The 23,755-nt window shown below is 48.9% G+C and overlaps 1 protein-coding gene across 2 annotated transcripts; it reads left to right on the plus strand.

The window, feature by feature from the left end:
• Window positions 1-776: 776 nt before the first annotated feature.
• NMNAT2 (nicotinamide nucleotide adenylyltransferase 2) lies at window positions 777-23,741 on the plus strand. 2 transcript variants are annotated; one of them, XM_085068724.1, is made up of 11 exons: window positions 777-963; window positions 16,693-16,781; window positions 17,480-17,547; window positions 18,242-18,320; window positions 19,597-19,726; window positions 20,359-20,439; window positions 20,551-20,595; window positions 21,379-21,455; window positions 22,725-22,826; window positions 23,053-23,120; window positions 23,193-23,324. In XM_085068724.1, exons 1-11 carry the CDS (start codon window positions 879-881, stop codon window positions 23,200-23,202), a joined length of 834 nt encoding a protein of 277 aa, XP_084924850.1. In that variant the 5' UTR covers window positions 777-878; the 3' UTR covers window positions 23,203-23,324. The 2 variants fall into 2 exon arrangements, with proteins under 2 accessions (XP_084924850.1, XP_084924849.1); XM_085068723.1 differs by having other exon boundaries at window positions 784-963; window positions 23,250-23,741.
• The last annotated feature ends 14 nt before the right edge of the window (window positions 23,742-23,755 follow it).

The following is a 23,755-nucleotide window of genomic DNA, read 5'->3' on the forward strand; positions in this document are numbered from 1 at the left end:
TGTGCTGTGGCTGGAGTAGCTAGGAGGCCTATGCAGGTCCCAAGCTGGAATCACCTGAGCAGGACACAGGGAACAGACATGTAACTGCTCATGAGCACTGAGTCGTACAGATCACAGGATCAGTTAGGTTGGAAAAGGGCTCTGAGGTCATCAAGTCTAATCTATGACTGACCACCACCTTATCAACAGCATCATTGCATTAAGTGCCACGTCCAGTCTTTCTTTAAACACCTCCAGGGATGGTGGCTCCACCCTCTGGGCAGCCCATTCCAATGTCTAATCACCCTTCTTGTGAAGAAATTCCTCCTGATATTTGTCAGCTTAAGACTGTGTCTCCTTGTCTTGTCACTGGTTGCCTGAGAGAAAAGACTGTCCCCCGACCTGGCTATGTCCTCCTTTCAGGGAGTTGTAGGGAGTGATAAGGTCACCCTTCAGCCTTCTCATCTCCACGCCAAACCTCCTGTTACATCTCCTCAGTCCTGGGGATGCCAGCGCGTCCCTGCTGCACCTCTGTGCGTGTATGTGCATAGAGATATGCGAATGCGTGCCCATCTGTGCGCGTGTGCACGGGTGCGTCTGTGCCGGGCCGTATGCCCCTCTCCGTGCCGCGGGGACGGATGAGTGCCCAGGGGCTGTGCACATGAGTGTACGCGCACACGAGTGTGTGTAGGACCCCGCGGCGGGAGCGCCCCCGGGCCGTGCTGGTGAGGGGCGGCCCAGGCCCCGCTCCCGCAGCCGCGGCACCGCCCCCGCTCCCGCTCCCGCCCGGCCCCGCTCCATCCCTCCTCTCTCCTCTCTCCTCCCTCCTCTCTCCTCCCTCCTCCCTCCCGCAGCCGCACCGAGCCACAGACCGCGGCGGGGCCGGGCAGGGCCGTACCATGACCGAGACCACCAAGACCCACGTTATCCTGTTGGCCTGCGGCAGCTTCAACCCCATCACCAAGGGCCACATCCAGATGTTCGGTCAGTGCCTGCGGCAGCGGGGGGGGGGGTGAAGTCGGGGGGCAGGGGGCCTGGGGGCTGCACCCCGGGGCGGGGATGGAGGCATTAGGGGGGCATCCGGGGGCGCAGCCCCGCTCCCGGGGACCGCGGCGGGGCCGGGCGCTGTCCGCAGCTGGTGGTGCTGAAAGCTCTGCGGAAGAGGACCGCCCGGGCCTCCCGTACCTGTCCCCCATCCCTGGCGGCCGTCCCCAGTCCCTTGGGGCTGTCCCCCTCCGATGACTGGGTTCCCCCTGTACACTGACCATGTCAGGCTCCCGTCCCCGCAGCCCCCGCGGTCTGTCCTGGCGCTGTTTGTCCCCAGGCCCTCGGGTCTGCGAGCCTGCGGCCGCTGCAGCACTTCCATCTCCTCTGGCCAGGGAGGAGACAGAGCCAGGCAGACACAGCTAGGTACAAAAGTCAACAAAAATGCAGGCATTTAATGCAGGTGTTGGAGTACTCAACCGTTAGATTGTTACTAGGTCAAAGGAATGGGAAATTTACGTATGAGATGATGGATATTACTGAGCATCCGTGTGATGATACAGATGATGGGGATGCCAGAATCACTGCTACAGCCTGCTCAGGCAAGACAAGAAGGAGGGAGGGAGGGAGGGAGGGGGAGGAGGAGGGAGGGAGAAAGGGCAGTCTCCATCAAAGGTAGTCTGAGACGCCACAAATACTAACGGTTTCAGTAAAGCTCAAAATGCTTGCAGATTCCTATGCAAACAGCGATTCACTTGGCTGGGGAGGAGGGTGATATGTCCACTGCAGACCACTGAAAAAATGGGAATAGGAAGATCAGTTCCTCTAATATCCTCTCTTGGAGTGCAGAGACAGCATTCATCCTTTATGTCTGATAGGAGATTTAAGGCTGAGGAGCAGATATTGAAGGTCTTGTGCTACCACTGGACAAGCATCCCTGGGGTTTCTGAAAACTGCATATAAGTTTCTAAGTACATAAACTATATAAAAACAATTGAAATCAGCTTGGGGCTTTTCTGCGTCAGACCTTGTTTCTGTAGAGTTGGGCAGCAGGCTAGAAAATGATCACATTCCATTTCATAAGTACCAGCAAAATGTAGTCCCGGGCAACAATATACTTGCAATTAAAAAAAAATCCTATTCCCTAAGCAAAAAGAAATTGCCAATGATGCTCAAGAGGAACTATTTAAAAATAAAAACAATAATTCAATTAAATTACAGGGACTTGGTTGATGGAAGCAACCACTGAAGAAAAAGATTTCTGTAATTTACACTTAGTCCTATTTTGATTAAGTAATACTAAAGATATCGGTGCCGCCCATATTTAGTGGACTAACAACAAGTAACATGATACATTTTAGAAAATAAGGATCAGTGAGATATTAGTATGCGGTGTGTGTTCTTGGACTCGCAATGAGATTTTTTTTTTGCTCAGTACCGTTCAGTGTCTTTATCAAAGATATAATCCCTGATGGCAAAAAGTGGCCATGACCCCAAAGTGGGCAGAAAACCAATTCATGCTGGTAAATGAGGCAGTTGTTCTGCCTGGCTTGGATTGTTTGATGAAAAGGGCTTGTTCAAACAGTGAAGTCAAATGCAAAGTCATATGTCCAGCGAGGAAGAACACACGTCAAATATAAACAGGCAAATGTCTTCTGCCTAACGGCGGTGGCGTCAAGGACTGAGGGGATATTGTGCACAGCCCACTGAATGCAAACTCTGTGTGGTGCTGTAAATAAAGTAGCAAACGTGATCCTTGTAGATACGAGCAGGGGAATATCAAGCAGAAGAAGAAAGATTGTATTATTTTCATGTACATCATTAGCAGAACCCCTCTCTGAGGAACAGTGACAAGAATTACATTAGCTCCGGAAACCAGGCTTTGTGGCAGGAGACTAGGGAGTCTCAGTCTAGATCCATCCTTAAAGATGTTAAAGGGCTACTTGATCTGCTTGGGGGAGGGATATGTGATACGTGATGGAAGTGGGCAACTTTATTCAGCAGAATAAGGACTGGTGAGGTGCGAAAAGTGAATCCCGCACCACTTCAAACTACAAATATGTTGTGTGGATTCGAGTGAAGGTAATCTAGTAGCAGGAGAAAGTACCTGGGTACGTGATGGGTTCTGTGTCACATTAAGGCTGTAAATGAACATTCAGACATCTTTCAGGAAGACATGTTTTAGCTCAAATAGGGTGGCTTGATGTGGAAATTTTCTATCCATGCATCCTGTAGAGCTCCTGTAATACAATATATGAGATACCTGATAGGGACAAATGAGACTTCCATGAGGGAAGGACACAGAATTTAAGTTAATCCCCGATTATTTTTGTTTGAGGAACACCTTCCCTCCAAGCCCAAAAGAATAATCCTGTGAAGCCATAGGAATCTCAACCAAAATCTGTGTAACTCTTCCAGCTCTGTACTATAGAGTCCAACCAAAACACTGCTCTGTCCTGTGAATGTTGCATTTCAAACAGCTGAATTTATGCAAAAATATTGTCTTCATCATTCAGACAATATTTTTTTGAGAGCCTAATACGAGGATTTTTTGCTTAACATAGGGAGCAACTATTTATGTCTTTAACACGTAACACTAATTAAGCCAAAAGGAAGTACAGTATTTGCATGGGTATGTCACTGTAGACACACTATTGTATGCCAACCATCATTTTTCTCAGTGCGGATTTCAGCATGTTTTATTCAGACCAGGAGCCAACCTTTTCCCTTAGGATTTTTGCCTGAATAGGGGATTAGTTAATTATGTGGAAGTCTCTTTTAGTGGGGGAAAGGTTTGCATTGGGTTATTCTTTCAATCAGTCATATGAATTTAAGACGCATCATTATCCATGGGATCCCAGAAAGCTGGGATTCTCCTTATAACCCCAAATTTGCAACTGTATCCCACTGCTGACCCTTGTGAGGAGCTGAACTTACCACAACAGAGCTCCCTCCTTCCTCTGCCAACTACAATTCTGGATCACTGGGACTCCCCAGATGTGGCTGAATTGTGTCTGTGTTTACAAAATTAATATCGTAAATATAAATTAATACTTTGCCTAAGATATATAACATATAACAAAAAAGTAGGTGAGACACTGTGAAGTACAGCCGTCCCTACCAAGGGGTTGAGACAAATACCCACATAGTCCTGAAAGCACCCCGACTTATTTGTGGTATCAGCTGTGCTTTGAGAAGTGTTCTGAGTCAAAAATTTTGATTCTATTTTTTAGTTTTATTTGGCTATGAGAAAAAGTTTAGGTTGTTATTGTGGTGGTGGGGGAAGATGGAAGGACAGAGAGGGCAGAGGTTGTTTCTGAAGCTTGACACAAACATTGGTGGCCTTTAACCCAAAATGAATCTCCGTTTATATTCTAAAGAGGTATGGAGAAGAAAAAGCACAGCCCATGCAAAAAGTCTTAATAATTGAATCTGCTGCCTAGAGGACATCTTATCCATCTTGGCCACCTCACAGTTTGCCTCCTGGTTCCTTCCTGTGTAAGTGATGCCACCCAAAGGACAAAAGCCAAGGCACCAATGTCAAAAGCAAAACCTAATCCATGCAGCTCCGCTAACATGCCAAAGCCCATGCTGGCACTCTGTCAGACAACGAGCTTGTGCTTGCTTTGACAATTAAATCACTTCCCCATGTGGCCCCAGTTCAGGGAGGCCTAATACAACTGTGTCCAGAGCTTGAAAACCAAAAGGCAGCGCTGCTAGAAATTTTAAATAGAAAATAGAACTTTTTTCTATTAAAAAAATATAGTTCATTCTGAAGATGGTCTTGGGGCAAAATACTGGGATTAAAGGAATCATCAAACTAGGTCAGAGGCTCCAGGTTCTCTGTCATGGTGTTTCAGGATTGGAGAGGGAGCACACAAATAGTTGAATTTGGAAGGAAGGTGCTGAGATTAGTTTCTTTGTAGGTTCTGCAGTGGAAAGGGCTTGTACTGTCCTGTGGATATGTGAAAATTGGAGAATTGTTCTCATGATTTCTTTAAACTAAAATGAGGGGTTTGGTGCAGAGAAATGGGATCTGGCTGATCAATGTGATACTGATTTTTTCCCTCTATTTTATTTTATTAATTTTTCTTAAATTGTAGAAGAAAAGCCCCCCATGGAATTGCCCACATTCCCCTTTTTGGCACTTTCAGCATTTTTTTTTCTTGCCCTTTTAAGGTTCTGAAATTATTCACAATCCATCTTTTCACATGCAAACTTCTAACTTCAACCACAAAGCCTTTCTCATCGACCACAGATTTAGTTCTGCCCAGCTCTAAAAACAGCTTCATCTCCAGGGATTGGATCACCCCTCCATTCCCCTTCCCACCTCTGCTTATCAGCCTGCGAGTAGCAGAGCTCCACAGGGGCCTCCCTGCTCTTGCAGAGGAAGATTTCAGCCTTCTCCTCTTCTGGATGCATGGTGCCCATGAGGTTCAGCCAAGTGGAGTCTGGGGTCCCTGGGGATGCTCAGAGCTGGGCTCAGAGGCAGCAGGTTGGGTAACCCCCTTCCCCCCAGAAAAATTATTGGGACATTATCTGACCCAGTCACAAGCTTTTTTGATGGCTATTTTTTTTTTGCTATGAAGCATTTGATGGCAAACAGATTATTTTAATCAAATCTGTAGCATCTGCCTGTATCCTGACTGCCTCACCTCCTGCTCATGGATTTATGGGGTGATGGGTTGCTCCAAGTCCACTCCTATGGGAGGAAGAGATTTGTGAGATGTCATTCAGATGTGGCCCACTTATAAGCAGTTTTGGTACCTCAGATTTTTTAAACAGTTTGGCTATGGAGTTTCCCCACCGACCTAATTTCAAACAGTGCCAGCACCTAGACTTGCAGAAGAACACTGCTTGTAAATCTCCACTACTCTTCCCTCTTTGTCTAATTAGAATTAAATTTTCCTCAGATCCTGTGTGCATCTGTTATTGGAGAGAGTTAATATCCCAACCAACAGCTGGGTAAAAACCGTTTCTGATGGAAAACAATGAAAGAGGACTCTGCTATCGAAAGTAAAACACTCTTGCTTCTCTTCTTAAGAAAACTTGAGTAATTAAAAATCCCAGCTGGCTGTTCTTTGATTATACACTGCAGTCCTTGTAGATGAGCAGCACTTAGGGCAGCTGCATCCCATAGCAAGGAGTTTGAGATGGAGGGATGGAGTTCTGTCAGTAAAGTGGGATGAAGAGGGGGGAGCTGAGGCTTTTGTTAATGATGAGTTGTTTTAATATCCTGAATTTCAAGAATCACTTTTTCGTATTTGATTGAGATGACTGAACTACAGAGCAGTTTAATGAGAGTGTCGATGCCTGGGACAGAGCTGGGAGAAATGCCTGAGCGGAATGACAGCTCAACCTCTCCGCTTTTGCTTACATGGGAATACATCAGCAAATGTCCAGAAGCAAAATTACTTCACCCTCCATCTAACAAAAGCTCATCAGGAGCTTGAGAGAGACTTTGCTCTGCTGTCTGAAATATGAGTAAGAATGGCGGGCCCCTGTGAGGCTGCCTCCTGGTTCCATTTCATCCCCGGCTGAAATCTGAATGCGTAATTAGCTGGAGGGATCGGTCGATGGAGCGGGGGGTATAATGGGACTCTGGGAGGACGTGACGGACAGGGAGAGCTTGAGTGAGCTCCGGCCTGGCTCCACACGGCATTGGGGCTCAGCAGCACCGGCAGAGAGCAGCGGGAACGACTGGAGCGGGGCAGAGCCAGGATAGACCTCACTTAAAACCCCCGGGGTGATGTATCGGACATGGGGAGCTGCAGCATCTCCGCTCAGCCCTCTGCAACACAGCGGAGGAGCTTGCACTGGCATCGAAGCCGCTGAAATGACAGCAAACAGCCGAAACGTTTCATCGGTGCAAGGGGGCTGGGAGGGCAACTTGTGCCCAGCACCGAGTGCCTCTGGCTCAGCGTGGCAGAGACAGCTGCCAGCCCAGCCCTGTGCCGCGGTGGGTGAGTCACTGACACACCTCCATCCCCAGCCCTCGCCCACAGCATGCTGAAAATGCAGATTCTTGGGTGCTGTGCTGGGAGGACAGAGCAGCACTGGCAGGGCTGCAGTACACATGGCTCTTCTGGGAGCCGTTATTTATTGGTTAATGTCACATTCCCATCACTGCACCCCATACAGACTCATTTTTCACAGCCTTTGTCATCAGCTTCCTGCATCTCAAGTATCTCCTCTTCATGACCCAAAGTAAAGAGGAGTTTTCCCGGGCATGAGATTAAACTCCATCAATATCTACTCAGGGATTCTTTTAAAACATTTATAAGCTCTTAAATATTTAGCAGTATTTCTTACGGTCTGTGAGACATCACACTGTCTCTATGACAATGCCACCTCCCAAAATGTGCCACGGACCTTTTTCCACTGACTATAAACAAACCTGGCAGTGAGAAATCCAGTCCTACAACCTCATTCAAGAAAGAAACAGGGGCTCTGTTTCTATTTAAAACCCATTTGTACTCACTGTGATGCTCTCACCTCCTGTACTGTCTTCTCTGATGCTTTTTAACAGCAGCCCATGCAATGCCAAAGGGTATCAATTAGCTGCATGCTAAACACCAGCAGTGGCAACCCACATCTCTGGTGTGACCTTGGGCAGCTCACTTAACGGCTTGAGTGGTACAATGGGGGGAGCCAAATCCTTTCCCTGCCAGGCTGCTGTTGGGTCGGGTAACACAGTGATGGGGGGCAGGGGTAGGAGTGGATCATAACTGGGCTCATTTTTGTGCATCTGAGTGGCAACTGGCCTAAAATCCTCATCTCTGCAAACTCTGGCTTCTAAAATCCATTCTGGCAGCAAGGCTGGGGGGCTGTAAGGTGTCCCTTGAACAAAGGAAGTCCAGCTGTGTTGAATGTGTAGCACAAGTAACCCCAATCTTAAACCTAAACCTTGGCCTAAACCCACTTGGGACCAGGGAGCCCAAAGCAGCTATGAGAAGACCTAACAACCTCTAAAGACTGAAAGATCAGCCTGAGATAGAGATAAAGCCAGGGCACCTCTGGATTTTGAGATGAGCATGCCCTCTCTGGTATTTATAACCCCTCAATCCAAGCATTTCCATGATGCCACCAGCGCCCAGCCAAGCAGGGCTGGATTTTTGGCATGCGCTGTGTGGAGAAAGTCAGTAGCGCCCATCACAACCCTGAAAATAAACTAGGGCCAAGGCACAAGCTCTTGCACTGAATCACCATTGTTGCAGGAGAAGGCAACCTGGGTCAGAAACACTTTTTTTTCTCTCCCTTTCCAGCATCAACTAATTTTCTTCAGTAAGCCTGAGCCACTGGATGTATCTTGGCCATACCAGCAGAAATCTGCTTAATCAATATTTGGGAACAGAAAAACCTAGATTCTTCAGAAATACACATTTTCAAAAGCCACTGTAGGGCTTGCTCCAGGAGAAGATTAACTGAGATAAGTCTGTTCCAGGGCTGGAATAGGAAGCACAGGCAGTGGAACTCCCCATGGGATGGGTGGAGAGCCCGTCTCTGAGCCAGGCAAGGAAGAACTTGCTCTGCCCCTGCTCCACAAAGGTTTCTATTTTCACTGAAAATACAATAGCTCCTAATTGAGCTGAAGCCTTCTCTGAGGAGATGATGTTTTGCTTTGGTTCACTGGCAAGAGAAAGCAGAAAATCCAGTTTTCTCAGCATGAACTGGGTTGGGTATGCTTAAATGCATAACTTTGCTTCTGGTGCCTTTGCTTTGAGCAAAGACATCATTCATGTTTCTTTTTGGGGAAAATGGGCTCTTGGCAATGGCTCTGCAAAGAGAGGGTTTAGCTGATACACAGCTGCAGTAACAGAAATTTGGCATCCCTTTGGTGTCAGCACAAGCCTGAAATCATACCGTGGCTCTGTCACCCCATGCCATCACCAGAATCTCCCAGCCTTTCTGCCTCTCTGTAGGTGGAATGTTTTCTGCCTGCACAGTCCTAGTTCAGCCAACACAGATCCCAGGCAAGGACAGAATCTTCAGATGCTTTGCCAGCACAGGCAAGCCATGGGTCAGATGCACACAGGGGTCAGCCCCATGTGGAGGTAGCCCAAGAGCTGCCGGGCAACGGCTCCTCATCTCTTCTCTGTGGGGAATTGAGAACCATAAATCCTTTGCTCCTGGTAGAGTCGCGATCCTGCTGCATGTGAGCCCAAAGGAACAGCACGACACACACCAGGACATAAAAAGCACTGCCTTCGATGTGCTACAATGGCTCGGATATGAAAACAGACAGAGTGCTTCCACGGGGAAATTAGGGAACTTGAGAATAAGTGTGGAAATCTGTTGGGGTTTTATTTCCCCTTAATATTTTTATAAAGGCTCTGAGTGACACCAATTTCCCTGACTGAGATGGGGACTAGGGCCTCTCCAGGGATGTACATTAAGGTGCCTGTCCTATTTTGGATGTTCCACCCACATTCTGACAAAAGCAACATATAAAACCATGGCAGGAGAATAAAAATATTGCCTTTTGCTGCTACCCTTTTGCTGTGTGACTCTATCCATGGTCCCAGGATAATAAAAATCACTTCAAAGTGGAGCAGACATGACTATCTGGAATATCCTCACCTTTTCTTGCCAGTTTATTTTTGCTCCTGATATTTAGGCTCTCGTCAAAGTTGATATACAACCACAAAATGCCATCTCTGGGCCAGATTCACACCACAAGTTGATGTTGCTTTACTGTGGGTGGCATGTTATGTCACCTTACACCAGCTGGAGAGCTCTTAGCCTCAAAAATTCCAGAGGGACAGATTTCAGCCAAAGTATCTCTGACTGCTTTCTCCCAGCCTAGCCACAGTGATGTTCACTCCCCTGGTTTGTGCTTAAATAAATCCTGGCATTCAAAGGGACATTTTACACTAAGCACTGGAAAATCCATATTTGGTACATTTCTTCCTAAAACCAAGGAAAATACTACACTGGAAGAAGAAAATCCGCTCCCTTCAACCGTATTACACCATGCACAGCTCTTGCTGACTTGTGGGGTGGCAGCTAATGCACCAGAGAAAGGTACATGACCTTTCACTTTCCACTTCAGTATCACAGATACAGACAATCATCTTACCTAGAGGTGCTTAATCTTTCTGTGAGGGCTTCAAGGCAAGCCATTTCAGTACTGCCCTGCGGAATAGACCTCAAAAAATCTATTTTACTTGAAACCCTCTTCGTTCATTTTTGGACTCACAGAATGGCTTGGGAGAAACCTTAAAGATCATCTTGTCACAATACACTTGCCATGGGCAGGGACACCATTCCCTAACCAGGTTGCTCCAAGCCCCATCCAGCTATCTGCTAAGAGTTGTTTTTACCTCATTAGATGCTTTTCCTCACCTCATTAGCCCCAACACCTCTAAAATGCTCAGGTAGCAGCCCTGGGTGTTGAACACCAAATGGAGGTAATTAACACATCCACCCACTCAGCTGCCCACCCCTTATGTGAGATCCAGCATGGTATTGAGAATATTCCTGCTCTCCCTGAGATACCAGAATGGAGATCTCCCAGTAATAAGTTGCACTGCTTCTCTGTAGAAGTGCAGAGAGTGGCAGCACTGTGTCTATCACCTACCTGCCTGACAGAAAAATAGGTCCAGTCCCCACCTGGAGGAGCTGCTGGCACTTCAACTCAAGAAGCAGCTCCCTGTACTTCGCCTCATGTTGCTCACCTGACGGGCATTATCTGCTCCCTCCTGTTCCATTGCAGCAAGATTGACAGCTGGAGGAGAGAAAAGCGCCTTGGCCTGGATTGTTTTGCCAGCTCTTCCTCAGGTGCTTGTTCTCAAGCTCTGGGACCTGAGAGCTCTTATTCCTGGGCTCCTATGTAACCTCTCGGACACACTGACCATTGCAGTACTCCACTTCTGATAAAAGAGGGAAAAATAGGGTGTCTTCACTTTCAATTCTAGCGATATCAAATAGGTTGTCCCTCTACTGCTTCATTGAAGAAACCCAGATCCACTGGGACCAGCCAGGTCCCCTGCCCAGGCCCCATTTAGTTGGGGCTCCAGCAAATGCTCTGCTATTTCTAGGTTGGCTCACTGTGACTCAGTCCCCTACTTTTATTATTTTTAGTTTGTTTTAAACACCTAGTTTCACTTTTCTGCTTGAAGCCAGGAGTGGTCAACAGATGGTGATAGCATGAGTCTCATCAGTCACTACTTGCATGGCTCTGAGTTGGGCACCGGTGGGAACCTGGATGGGCTGGGAGGGTCAGATTCTGCATCATCACCTCTTTCACAACCTCCACTTCCACCACAAATCCTGAGGCATTTAGTGGCCAGTGCTTTTTTTTGTGCTTATGAAAAGCTGATAAAACAAATGTGCTGCAACACCTGAAGTCCTTCTCAAATTTGTTATTTCCGCAGTGCCTGGGTGCAGCTAATGGAGTAGGGGAAAGTGCAACAGAGCAATTAGCTCAGAGATGAAAATCATTAAGCATTAGGGGACTTAATGGGATTTTTCCTCCAACCAGAAGTCTCCTGGGAATCTGACTGAGATTGTCTAAGAGGCACTGAGCATGAGGCAGAACAGGCTATTTGGGTCAGTGGGACACTGGGATCTCCCCAGGCTTGCCTTTGGAAGGGTCAACCCCACAGTGAAGAATCACTCTCCTGCTTCTTCCCGAAGGAGGAATCTCCCTTGAAGAGCAGCCAGGGCTTGCTCTAGTAGAGAGGTCCCTTCTGGAAGCCAAGAGAAGGAAGATGCCAATAGTTCCCCCAGCTCTAACCAACATGTGACTGCTGGTAAAGACAATGGTTGAGTCAGAGAGCAAGGCTCTGGGGCAGGCAGGAGAGCTGGGCTCTGAGAGGAGGACACCTCTGATGAATACATCTGTGATTTGGCATTCAGAGGGTGTGTGGATATATATATATATATATACATATATATATATACATATATATATACATATATATATATATATACACACACACATCATTCAATTAGACTAACTGCTGGCTCCTTGCCCACACTGGGCTCTGGAAGCACCATTTACATCCTGCAAGCACTGCTAGCTTGAGAATAAAGCAAACAAAGTGTGCTGGCGTATATGGGTCATTCTCCCCTGCAGGAAAAGGGATTTTAGACAGTGGGAAAGTGCCTGCCGTGCCCTCAGAACCTCACAGCCAGGTCTCACCTCCTGTCCAAGGGGTGCAGATGAACCAAATGCAAAGGGAAAGAAAATACAATTTGAAATTATGCCTTGAGAAATTGAACATGAGGTATATTTGATTTCATTAATGTCAATTTAGGTGATGGAGCAGTGCCAGAGGAGCTGAAACATTGTGATTGAACATACTCAGTGAGAAACTCCAAAAAGAAACATCTCTTAAATAAGGACTGATCTCCTATCAGGGAAGTGGAATGCTATTTTTTCATTCAAACTGGACAAAACCATCACTTTTCAGTTTTGTAGCCCTGGAGCATTTCCTCCGATTGGTCTTGCCCCACCATCATCTCTCAGGAAAGCAGCAGAGATGAAAATACTTGAAGTGCATTTGTAGGGCAGAGCAAAGCTGGGCTGGGAAGGCAGGACAGTGTCACCAGTGCTTGGAGACGGTCCAAGTGTCACCCTTGTCCCTTCCCTCCCCAACACAGCAAGTCTAAAGCTGTCCAGCAGCTGCCAGGCACAGAGCCGTAGCTGAAAGCTTTCCACCCCACAAGACCGCTGCCAGGGGGCTAATGCATGTCTTGGCAGGGCCATCGCCCTGAGTTTGTTTTTATCAACAATGTTTAAAAGCCATCAACACTGCCTGGAGCATTATGGACACTCCACACCAGAAAAGGAATGAGCTTTTCTCTTCCAAGCTGACATCCTTACATTGGTGTGGCAGGATATAAAGTGCTCATAGCAAATGAAAATACTGAAGGGGGCTTTCTGGGGTCTGGCACAGTCTCTGGACATCACAGGTACTCAGCAGGCAAGAAATGGGCTGGGAAAGGGCTGGAAAGCTGTGACAGAGGGCTGAGCTTAAGGACAACAAATGGGCCAGAAACCAAACTAATTGGCAGAAAAGTGGAACTAAGATATCAGAAACTTACAACTTTTTGGACCAAAATCTGCTTTTTCCCAAGCAAAAATCTTTGCACAAGAAGGGAGGGGAAGGTTGGGAGCTGCAGACAGCTGACCATAAGGATTATGTGTGAGAAGAGGAATACAAAGCTACTGCGGTGTTTTTGGATTTAGCCATGTCTGCAAGGAGACCATGAACCTGATCCCCACAAGCAGCATATTTTGCATGAAAGGCATAACAGATCTTGTGGGGGGGAAAAAGGTCTTTTTTGAGAACATGGACCTAGGGGCTTGGAGGAAACACCACAAGATCAAAGCAGCCACAGCGTTTAAAGCAATGATCTACCAAATCCAGCATCCTGTTTCCAGAAACCCAGAGGAATGACTGCTGCTGAGATCCACACCTCCTACTTGTGCCAGGAGCACACACCATGGCAGGAGGCACTGCACCCTCAGCCCAGGGTGGGACATAAACCAACAACATCCCTGAGGTCTCTCACAAGAGCTAAAGCAGTTTTGTTTGGCCTTTTGCAGAGGGCAGGACTCAAGGCTTGATGAACTAATGCCTGGCCAGGATAGGCTTGGCTACAGCAGCCCACTGCCCTCTCCATTTAGCCCCTGAAGAATATGTCAGTCTAAGGAGATTCAAACCGTAAAAAAAATAAAAATAACCCCAGCAGCATGATTACAGTGAAGATGCATGTAGATACTGCTAACTAACACTGCAATTTTAGAATCGTAAAATCATAGAATCATCTAGAATGAAAAGTACCCTTTAGATTGAGTACAGCTGTTAACCCAGCACTGCCGAGGCCACCACCAGCTCCTGTCCCTAAGTGCCATGTCCACACAGCTTTTAAATCCATCCAGGGATGGGAAGTCCACCACTGCCCTGGGCAGATGTGCCAGGGCTGGGCAGCCCTTTATACAAAGAAATTTTCCCCAATATCCAATCTAAACCCATTTCCTCTTGTTCTGTCCCTTGTTCTCTGAGAGCAGAGCCAGACCCCCACCTGGTTCCACCCTCAGGGAATTGTGGAGAGCCAGAAGGTTATCCAGGTTGAGCCCCTCAAGCTCCCTCAGCCACTCTTCATGCTCCAGGACCTTGTCCAGCTCTGCTCCCTTCTCTGGACTTGTTACAGCACCTCAGGGCCTTTCTTGTGCCATCTTGAAGCCACACTGCCCCAAATCCTCTGCCACCATCCCAGCAGTAAGGGCAGCTGCTGCTGTCACTGTGCCAGCCCTACCAGTGACACAGCTCCTCTCCAAACAGGATTTGATGTGTTATTTAAGAAAATGCAATATTTTTAAAGGCTTTTGCTTTGAAGTGGGTAGCTATGAAGGGCTGGCTTAGCTGACGGTTGCATGAACAAGCGAGACAGTAGAGTCTCCTGATGGACACAGCCCTGCAAAGCAAACAATATGCTCTGCCCCAAAACCAAGTGAGAACAGACCATTTTGGGATGTGAAAGGGTGCTCTTCAAGTTGTGGGCAAAGCAGAACCAGAAGACAGATCTTCCCATTCTCTACACTGTACTGCTGCTTCTTAGCCCACATTTGCCCAAATACTTCCCTTGTAGGGATCTAATTGTCAAAAAATACACATTTTTTTCCATGCATATTTAAATTATACTTGGTGTTTCTGAGGTAGAAAACAAGCTATTGAAAATGCAGATACCAAGTTAGAAAGCAGCCTCATTTTTACAGGTTTCTCTAAAAGTCGTGCAGGTTAAAACCCAAATAAGCAGTTTTGATGGCAATATAGAGCAGCAGCCTCCCTCTTCTGCCAGCAGTAGAGCCCTCCCTGAGTGCTGCAGGGCCATCAGCATCTCTTTTCTGCAGAAATAGGAAAATACTCTTTTTCACAGAATCACATAAGGGTTTGAGTTGGAAGGGACTTCAAAGACAGTCTCATTCCACCCCCTGCTATGGGTAGAACCACCTTCCATTAGACCATGCTGCTCCAAGCCCCGTCCTACCCAGCCTTAGATACTTCCAAAGATGGGGTACCAAAACTTCTCTGGGCATCCTGTGCCAATGCCTGTTTTCTGCAGAAAAAGTGCTTCATTAAGGCAGAAGGTGGTGGTGGGTATTTGGTGTGAGGTCCTGGAGCTGAGATGACATGCCAGCAGCATGGGTCACATTGCCTAAAGATGTGGAGATGATGCCAGGCTGTTTAAATACAGACCTTGACATATTGGCAATGAGGAAAAACCTTTGGCTTTTGCCACCAAGAACTCAAGGCAAATTAATACCATCAGCCGCCCTTGAGAGCTTGAAGCAGGGTTTACAGCTTCAAGAGCTCAGCTCCTCTGAAAAATGAACTCTATAAAGGGGCCATATGTGAAGAAGAACCGATCAGTGGTTTTAATCTTCTTTTGGCAAGGAAAATCAAGTCAGGACAAATCAGGAAGTAATGAAAGGATGTGTTCATTTAAAACTCGAAGGCATCTTTTTTGTTAGGGAATTTCTTTTTTATTTTAATTTGGATTTTAAATTGCATTATGATATAAAGGTAAATGCTGATCCATACTCCTGGCTTCTCCCTGCCCATGGGAATAAAAAAAAACCAACCCAAACCCAAGCATACTGTGCTTTTCTGCATGTGTTCTCATGCGATATTGAGTACAGGGAAGGATAATTTTGGTGCATCTAATTCAGGCAATCAGATTTTACTCCCTGCACCTATCAAATTATTTAAGCCCGATTTTCCCTCTCTGGAGGCTGGTGTGTCCAGGGCACAAGAGCTGGGAAGGCAGCCAAAGGGAGGATTTTGGGTGAGTCTGCGGAAGAGGCTGTATTGAGGCTGGGAAATTTCCCTCAAGCTGTCACAGAGGCCTGGGGGCTGCTCAATGCCCTCGAGGGGAAAAAAAGGTCCATGGTAATTATATTTCCTTAATTGACTTTTAACTGACACAGTAGCTGAACAACACTCCCTAGCAGAGATTTCAAAATTTGGAGGGAAAAAAATTTGCCTAAGTGACTTAGAATCCTGGAATGGTTTGGGTTGAAATGGACATTAAAGCCCATCCTGTTCCACCCCCTACCATGGGCAGGGACACCTTCCACTGTCTCAGGTTGCTGCAAGCCATATCCAACCTGGTCTTGGACACTTCCAGGGATGGAGCAGCCACTGTCACACTGGGAGCACCAGCCCTTCAGGAAGGACCTCCCTCCATCCCCTGGGGCAGCGCTGGCTGCTGAATAGTGTCTGAAGGATGTGATGCACAGTGACATCTTGGGATGGCTGAGAGATCCTGAAATCACCACCTCTGTTTCAGAAATGTTCCTTTTATTTTCAAATCCAAAATATTTTATAGATCCTCCACTTGAAGAAAAAAATGCTCTTTCTAATGGCTCATCAATCTCATCTCCCTTTTTGCTTTTACCTTCCCTTTCTTCTTTTTCCCTGCTACTGTCTCAATAGCTGGGATAAGTACAAAGGAGACCAAGTGAGTTTGGCAATTTGTCACCAGCATTTTTATCCTCAAATGCCACCTTTTGGAAACACCAGCCTGAGACAGGACATCTGTTAACACCATGGGATGTGGGTGGCACATGGTGTTAACACAGGCAGGGAGGGGTGTAGAAGCTGTGCAGCTGTGGAGGGACTGGCCAGGCTACGGCTGGTGGGTGCCATGGTGCTGCAGAGCTCAGTGGGTCCTGCTAAATCCCCCTGCACCCTTTTCCTTGTCCTGCCCCTCCAGAGCGAGCCCGGGATTACCTACACAAGACCGGACGATTCATTGTCATCGGCGGCATCGTCTCGCCCGTGCACGACTCCTATGGGAAGACGGTGGGTTTGTCCGCATTTCCCCCTTATGCCTCCTCTGTGAGATGGTACGTCTGAAGTCAGGGGTGAGCACCAGGCAGCACTGCCTGACCAGTGGTGCCTTCATGGCTCTCCTCTGCCTGGGGCAGCTCCTGACCTTGGGAAAGTCTCGGAGAGAAGAGAGAGGATGAAACTGCTTGCTCTATAGATAAAAGCTGCAGTGAGACCCTAAAATGAGCCAAAGTACTAGACAGCAAAGAGAAACATTCCCACCCAAAACAGTGGTGGTGGGTCGGTGGAGCTTTTTTTTTAATTATTATTTCAAAGCGAATATTTTTGTTCTTGTGAGGATCAAAATGATGCAAACAAGTGATCTTTAGAAGCACTTGTCAAATTAAGAGTGGTGAGTTTCCTTGTCTCCTGAAAGCTGGAGGAATTTCATCAAGAAACCACCCCCTCGGGTCTGGCCCTGCTGCAGCACAGGTCTGGGAGTGGTAGTGCAGAGCAAATCTCACCACCCAGCACATAGCCAGGACTGAGCCCTGCAGGGGCTCCTCCCCTCCAGCAGACAGGAGCTTAAATAAACCTCTGTAGGCAAGAAGGAATCCTTCTGTCCTGTCTCATATGAGTGTGCCTGATGTTCTGCTCCAGGAAGGTTTGCAAGCCCAGGTTGGCCCAAGCATGATGCTTTGTAACTGTTCTTCCCTCACCCTCTGTTGCAGGGGCTGGTCTCCAGCCGGCACCGCCTGACCATGTGCCAGCTGGCCGTGCAGTCCTCCGACTGGATCAGGTGAGGGGCAGAGCCAGCACCCACCATGTCGGCAGCAGCCCCTGTCCCTTTCCTGCACCATGTAAAGTCCTGCATGTAAAGTGGAGATACCATCAGTTAGAATTCCAGGATGAACTTTCTCTCTCCCAGCCCAAGCTTGATTAAAAACCAGAGACTTCCTCCTCCCAATCCAGTGGAGAAGAGATGAGGAGGGTTACAGCACCCTCCAAGGGAGCCCTCAGGGTTCGGGGAGTGATTCCAGCCCCTCACTGAGCCTGTGGTGTCTGGGTGAGACCCAAAGTCACTTGGCTCACTCCAGCCTCATGCTGTGACACATATGTAGCACCAGCCTGCAGACTTTCACCTTTCCACCGTTGCCATGTGGCATCTGGTGGCTGAGGTGATACCAGAAGCACCTTGGGCTGCCCTCAAAAACAGGGTTGTGACACACACAGCCACATCCAAGACAAACAAAAGCTGGTTAATTGGGCACCAAGCATGTAAAGATGCCCAGACACACATTCAGGCTCCCAGAGCTGTTGGGGATCACTGTGTGGAAGGGCTGGAGGAAGGACATGGTCCATGGCAGGGCTGGGGGAGCGAAGGTGGATGCTCATGACACTGCTGGCCAGCCCAGTGGGGAGGACATGGCATGACCAGGAGGTCCAGGCAGTGGCCATGAGCTGACGTTGTTGTGTTGCTGTGCTCCCTGAAGGGTGGACCCCTGGGAGTGCTACCAGGACACCTGGCAGACCACCTGCAGTGTGCTGGAGCACCACCGTGACCTGATGAAGGTGAGACAGTCCCGTGCTGTGAGTCCACTGGTGTCGCTGTTGAGCAGCTAGCAGAGTAATGAAAACACCAGTTCTCAGTGGCAAGAAGGAATGACCTTTATTGTTTTGATTTCATCACATATATAGAGTTCTCAAAAGTCACACAGATTGGTCAGTCAGAAGCCTTCCCCCAGGCCTGATTGGCCAGGCCTGCACTGTCCAAGTTCTGGGACACTGTTCCAATAACATCCAAACTTTATCTTTATTTATAAAACACAAGAAGAATTCTCGTGGGAAAAAACCTGTGCTAGCCACACACTGGGGGGAGGGCGTGGGGAGAGTGGAGTGGGGGTGCTCTTCCACCAGCACATGGCCATCAACAACCAAAACACACCTGAGGCTGACAGAGAAGATTTGCAGGAACACAGTGAGATCCTGACCTTGAAGGGGTGAGACCTCATCACAGCTGCTTTGAGCTCCTTGCCCTGATGGTAGAAGGAAATGGAGCCCTCCAGCTGGAGCCAGCAGCCATCCTGGACCCAGGAACACCAGGAGGGCAGCAGGGCTGAGGGCAGAGTCAAAGCAGGGGTGGGCATAAGCCACATCATTAGTGACACCCTGCTTGCTCCTTCCTGAGGGGAAGGAGGGGTGGAGGGGCCTCCCCACTCACCAGCTGAGCCAGAACTGCTGTATGAACCCATCAGAGATTTGACAGGAAAATTCAGCATCTGGGAAGCTCCCAGGGAGCACAAACCCCAGCAGGAAGAGTTCTAGGCAGGCCTGAAAGCCAAGCTGAAAGGTAACTGCCCCTGGGTGACAATGGGGACAGGGAAGCAGAGCTGCTGGTACATTTGGATATAGGAAGAAAATCAAAGATAGGAAATGGATGAAAGAGCATTGTACAAACTCACCAGCAGCCCAGACAGGAGGCACAGGAGCCCAGCAGGATGGCCAATGCATCCAGGGACTGTGGTGTTGAAGCCAGGGAGCTGCTGGCAATGCCTTCCTTCTCGTGCAGGGATGGGTAGAGGTGAAGAGGACATGATTGCTCCTTGCTAGCCCACACAAAAAAGTTGATACCACTTTAATCACACGTCATTATCCACAGGGTCCTGCTAGCCCAAGGCCCCTTTGGTGGGGTCAGATGGGACTGGGGACCTTAAAGTGAGCTTGGATGTACCTGTCATGGAAGATGACCTTCAGCCAGGAGTGCGGAGGCTTGATACAGGGTCAGAAAGGTTTTGGGAGGTTGCTGTGGTGAAGACACTGTTCCAATGACATCCTTCCCTGATTGCAGAGAGTGACTGGCTGCATCCTCTCCAATGTGAACACCCCCTCCATCACCCCTGTGATTGGCCAGTCCCAGAATGAGTCCTCTCAGAACATCTACCAGAACAATAACAACGTCTCCAACAAGCCTATTGCGGGTAGGTGGCAGCGGCGTAGGGAAGACAGGGATGACTGCTTACCCCACATCCCAGCCAGGGCTGCTGAATGTTAGAACAGTGCTTCATCACCTGATTTTTGGTGTCTCCTTAGGTTCTGTGCACCAAGTCCAGGGTGGGGCAGGGGTGCAATGCAGGAGTCAGAATCCAGCACAGCAAGGGCAGAAGCCAAGAACAGCTTAAAATGGCTGTGAAATCACCCTGGACTTCAGCTGGATGATGTCTAGGCAGTGAGAGCAGCAAAAGGAAAGGCTACCTGGTACCCACAGGATGCATGCAGGGGATGAACTGGCAGTAGAGACAATGTAGCAGGATCCCCTATGAGACAGTGGAGTGTGGACTATGAAGGTATAAGCTGAGAAGAGAAAACATTACTTAAATCCCATAAAAATGGATATCTTATGATTTTTCTAGTGATTTTAGCTGTCTAGCTGGTCCCTTCAAGGCACAGTGGAGCACTCTAGGGCGTTAAAACTGTGAGAGAAGGTGGTGGGGGATGCTGGGAGTAGTTCCACACCCCAGCACAGGAGAATTTTGCAGAATCAGGAGGGCTGAAGCACCTGGACTGATTAATTGCACAGCCTCTCCCATTAGTTTTCCTTCTTCTGCTTTAGCAAAGATCCTGGGGAAAGTGGGAGAAAGCCTGAGCCGGATTTGCTGCGTTCGCCCGCCCATGGAGCGCTTCACCTTTGTAGGTATGTAGAGGAAAGGTCCAGCATCACCTCTAGAGCTCCAGCCCCCAGTCTTCCTCCCAAGCTCTCTTTGAGGCTGGGCACCAGCACCTCTTTTTTGCTTCCCTTTCTCAGATGAAAATGCTAACTTGGGGACGGTGATGAGGTATGAGGAGATTGGTAAGTACATGGCACCTCTCCACGTTGCTCCCACTCCTCTGGGCCAGTGCTGCATGGCTTGGGAGCACCTGCATGACAGCTCTGGCAGATATGGGATCATCTCACCATGGTGCCAGCCACTGGAGCTCAGGGGTACAACACAAACTGCGCTTAACTGGGCTGAGCCTGGTCCTGTTGACAGACAAGAGCCTGAAATAAGGGAGTGAGCAGTAGGGAAGCAGCTCCCAGCACTGGCACAGACCTGCCATGGCACCCTATCTTGAGAGTCTCTCAAGTGCCATAAGACTTGGCGTCCCATGCCATGATGGTGTCACCCCATCCTTACATTGCCTGCAGCCCTGCAGAGCCTCACACAGCAGCAGGAAAGATCCTGGCTGCCTGACCAGCCATGATGACCCTTGCTCTAAAGACCTTTAGGGGTTTTAGTCCCACTGGACATCAGCCAGAGCTCTGCATGGGGAGCTTGCTGGTGCTTTTGAGACCCATTTCATGGACTAGATCACACACAGCCTGGCACTACAGCCATCCTAGCACTGGCACCACACAGAGCCCAAAGGCTTTGGCCAGCTGGGGATGCCAAACAGGGAGGCTTCTTCCCATGTACCCACCCCTTCCCACCCCTCTGGGTTGGTTTATGGCTTTTCTCTGGCAGTTGTGCAAATAAATTAATACTTATGGGCCTCTCAGAGCAGAAAACTCCCCACAGCACAATTTTCTTGCTGAGCTGCAAAACCAACCCTCAAAGAAGCTCCCACCTCTGAGCTTCTCTCTTCTCTTTTGCAGAGCTTCGCATCTTGCTGCTCTGTGGCAGCGACCTGCTGGAGTCCTTCTGCATCCCTGGGCTCTGGAACGAGGCAGATGTGAGTCACCACTGCTAGGCACCCCTCCATGCTCCACCTCCTCTGCTTCCCACAGCCAGTGCTTCTGGGAGTCTCTGAGGTTCCTTGATCCCTTGACAGGAGCTGTGCCCACCATCTCCACTGCTTCTTCCATTCCAATCCTGACTCTCATCTTCCCTACACATTTCCCTAGGGCTTCCATGGTCCCAAGTCCTGTTGACACTCACTGTTCACGCAGAGGATGTCACCCGGGGTGGCAGGGTAAGCCTGTCTCAAGGGATTCCCAAAGGCTGTGCTTCCACTCCTTGTCCCTTGGAAAGAGCCAGCATCAAGTAGATGCCAATCCCAGCAGAGTGAGTTGTGCAGGTAGGAAATAAGGTATTTACAAAAGCGGTCCAGACGTTAGGTGTAAAGCACAATAAGAGCCAAATCAACAGCTTTCACTGTTGGTCCTTGCTGCAAGAAACCATGTTTTCATGGGAGAACACCAGCCCTGGAGAAGGGCTAGGCTACCAACCCACCACCTGATCCCGGGAATAGGAGCCATGCTGGCTACAGTGGCTCCCCTGGCTCCTCACTAAAATCAGTCAGTCAGTGCAAGCCCCCCTCCTTGAACATCCCAGCCTTCAAAAATCAGTTATCACATCTTCAATCCTAAGCTTTTTGAAGCAATTAGGCAGCAGGTATCTCCTTTAAAAGGCTGGAAAAACTGAGATGAGGTAAGCCCTAAAGCCCAGCACAAAGGATGCAGAAATGATCTCAAAGCAGATGCAGAAGAGGCATTCTGCAGCAGCACCTCCTCATGGACTCCTGCTACCAGAATTTGCTGACCCAAAGCTCTTTTGGATGAGCCTGATTTGTCTCACCTGACATGGGTGTGAGGACTGTGAGCTGTCCCTGTGCAGTAGCAAATTTGGCCAAACAACTTTGGAAGAACAATCCTCCCAGATCTCTGTCAGAACCAGCACATCCATCCTGCTCATGAACCCTTCTAACAAGGCAGAGGTCGTGTTCTCCTTGGGCAAGCTCTTCTGCTGTCACCTCCTTCTACCACAAATTCTCCTCAAAGCCTGACCTCAACATCTACTAATAGGATTTAAACCTGTCCCTCTTATTTCATCTACTGCTGACCACCTGCCTGGATAATTCCATGTTTCTGCCAAAGGCTCAAAATCACTCTCCATCTCCCTCTAGACCATGGTCCAGCTTTCATGGGGCAGGGTGGGGCCGGCAGTGGCAGGTTGTGCATGGGGTGTCTGTAAAGCTCTCCACACTTTGTGTTGCTCCCAGATGGAGGTGATTGTCGGGGAGTTCGGGATTGTGGTGGTGCCCCGGGATGGAGCAGACCCCGAGCGGATCATGAACCACTCTTCCATACTCCGCAAGTACAAAGTAAGTGGGTGCATGTGCAGCTGGGGAGGGCTGCAAGAGGACCCACAGTCTCTCTTCACCCAGGGGGACACTTCTGTCATGGAACACAAAAGATCTCAGGGTCAGGTGCTCTCAGCTGCTGGGTAGGATGAGCAATGTGTCACCAAGCAGCAGGTGGGGAGGCTGGAAGGGCAGATATCCACTTTCAAGCCATCCCTTCACTCCTGTTTTCCTCTTTCCCCTGCAGAACAATATCCTGGTGGTGAAGGATGACTCAAACCACCCCATGTCGGTCGTCAGCTCCACCAAAAGCAGGTGGGTGAAGCAGGGCTACTCCCACTACAGAGTGGGGAGTGGGGTGATCCGAACCAGCCCCTCCCTTTGCAGGGGCACCTGACCCACCCAAGTGGGCTCTGACCCCTTTCCCTCCCCCCGCGCCCCCAGACTGGCCCTGCAGCACGGGGATGGACACGTCGTGGATTACCTTTGCCAGCCCGTCATTGATTACATCCTCAAGAGCCAGCTCTACATCAATGCCTCTGGCTAAGTGCCAGAGGCCTTGCAGCAAGACAGCCCTCGAGCCCTGCCTGTCTACAGCTCTCCATCACTATTTTTTCTCTCTCTCAGTCCGTGTCTCCATCTCTCTCCCCATCCCATGGCTTCCCGCCTGTGTCTGCCTCTCACCCCCAGCACCAACACTCTGTTGTGAAGCCATGTCCAGGGAATGGTTTGGTCTTTTTTTCTGGGGCACTGTCCTGCCCTGTGTGCATGGGGAGGGAGGAGGGGCTGGTCAGGGTGCTCCATGTGCTCCCAGCATGTCCCTGAGAAATGATGCCCTCAGTCTGTCCTCCCAGTATGCTCAGAGCAGGGGCTGCCTCTTCCACATCATCTTATGCAACTTAAGATCAATAAATCTGGGTGGCTTTTTTTTATTAAGTAGCTTTAGTGTG

The sequence above is a fragment of the Lichenostomus cassidix genome, chromosome 8 (assembly GCF_008360975.1).
Source record: "Lichenostomus cassidix isolate B80296 chromosome 8, HeHo_3.0, whole genome shotgun sequence".
Lineage (NCBI taxonomy): Eukaryota > Metazoa > Chordata > Aves > Passeriformes > Meliphagidae > Lichenostomus > Lichenostomus cassidix.

Excerpts from the sequence above, each read along its gene's own strand:
- NMNAT2 (XM_085068723.1), top strand. The coding sequence starts at position 879 with ATGACCGAGACCACCAAGACCCACGTTATCCTGTTGGCCTGCGGCAGC. Across the intron at positions 964-16,692 it reads GGGCCACATCCAGATGTTCG|AGCGAGCCCGGGATTACCTA; the intron begins GTCAGTGCCTGC and ends CTGCCCCTCCAG. Across the intron at positions 21,456-22,724 it reads GGCTCTGGAACGAGGCAGAT|ATGGAGGTGATTGTCGGGGA; the intron begins GTGAGTCACCAC and ends TGTTGCTCCCAG.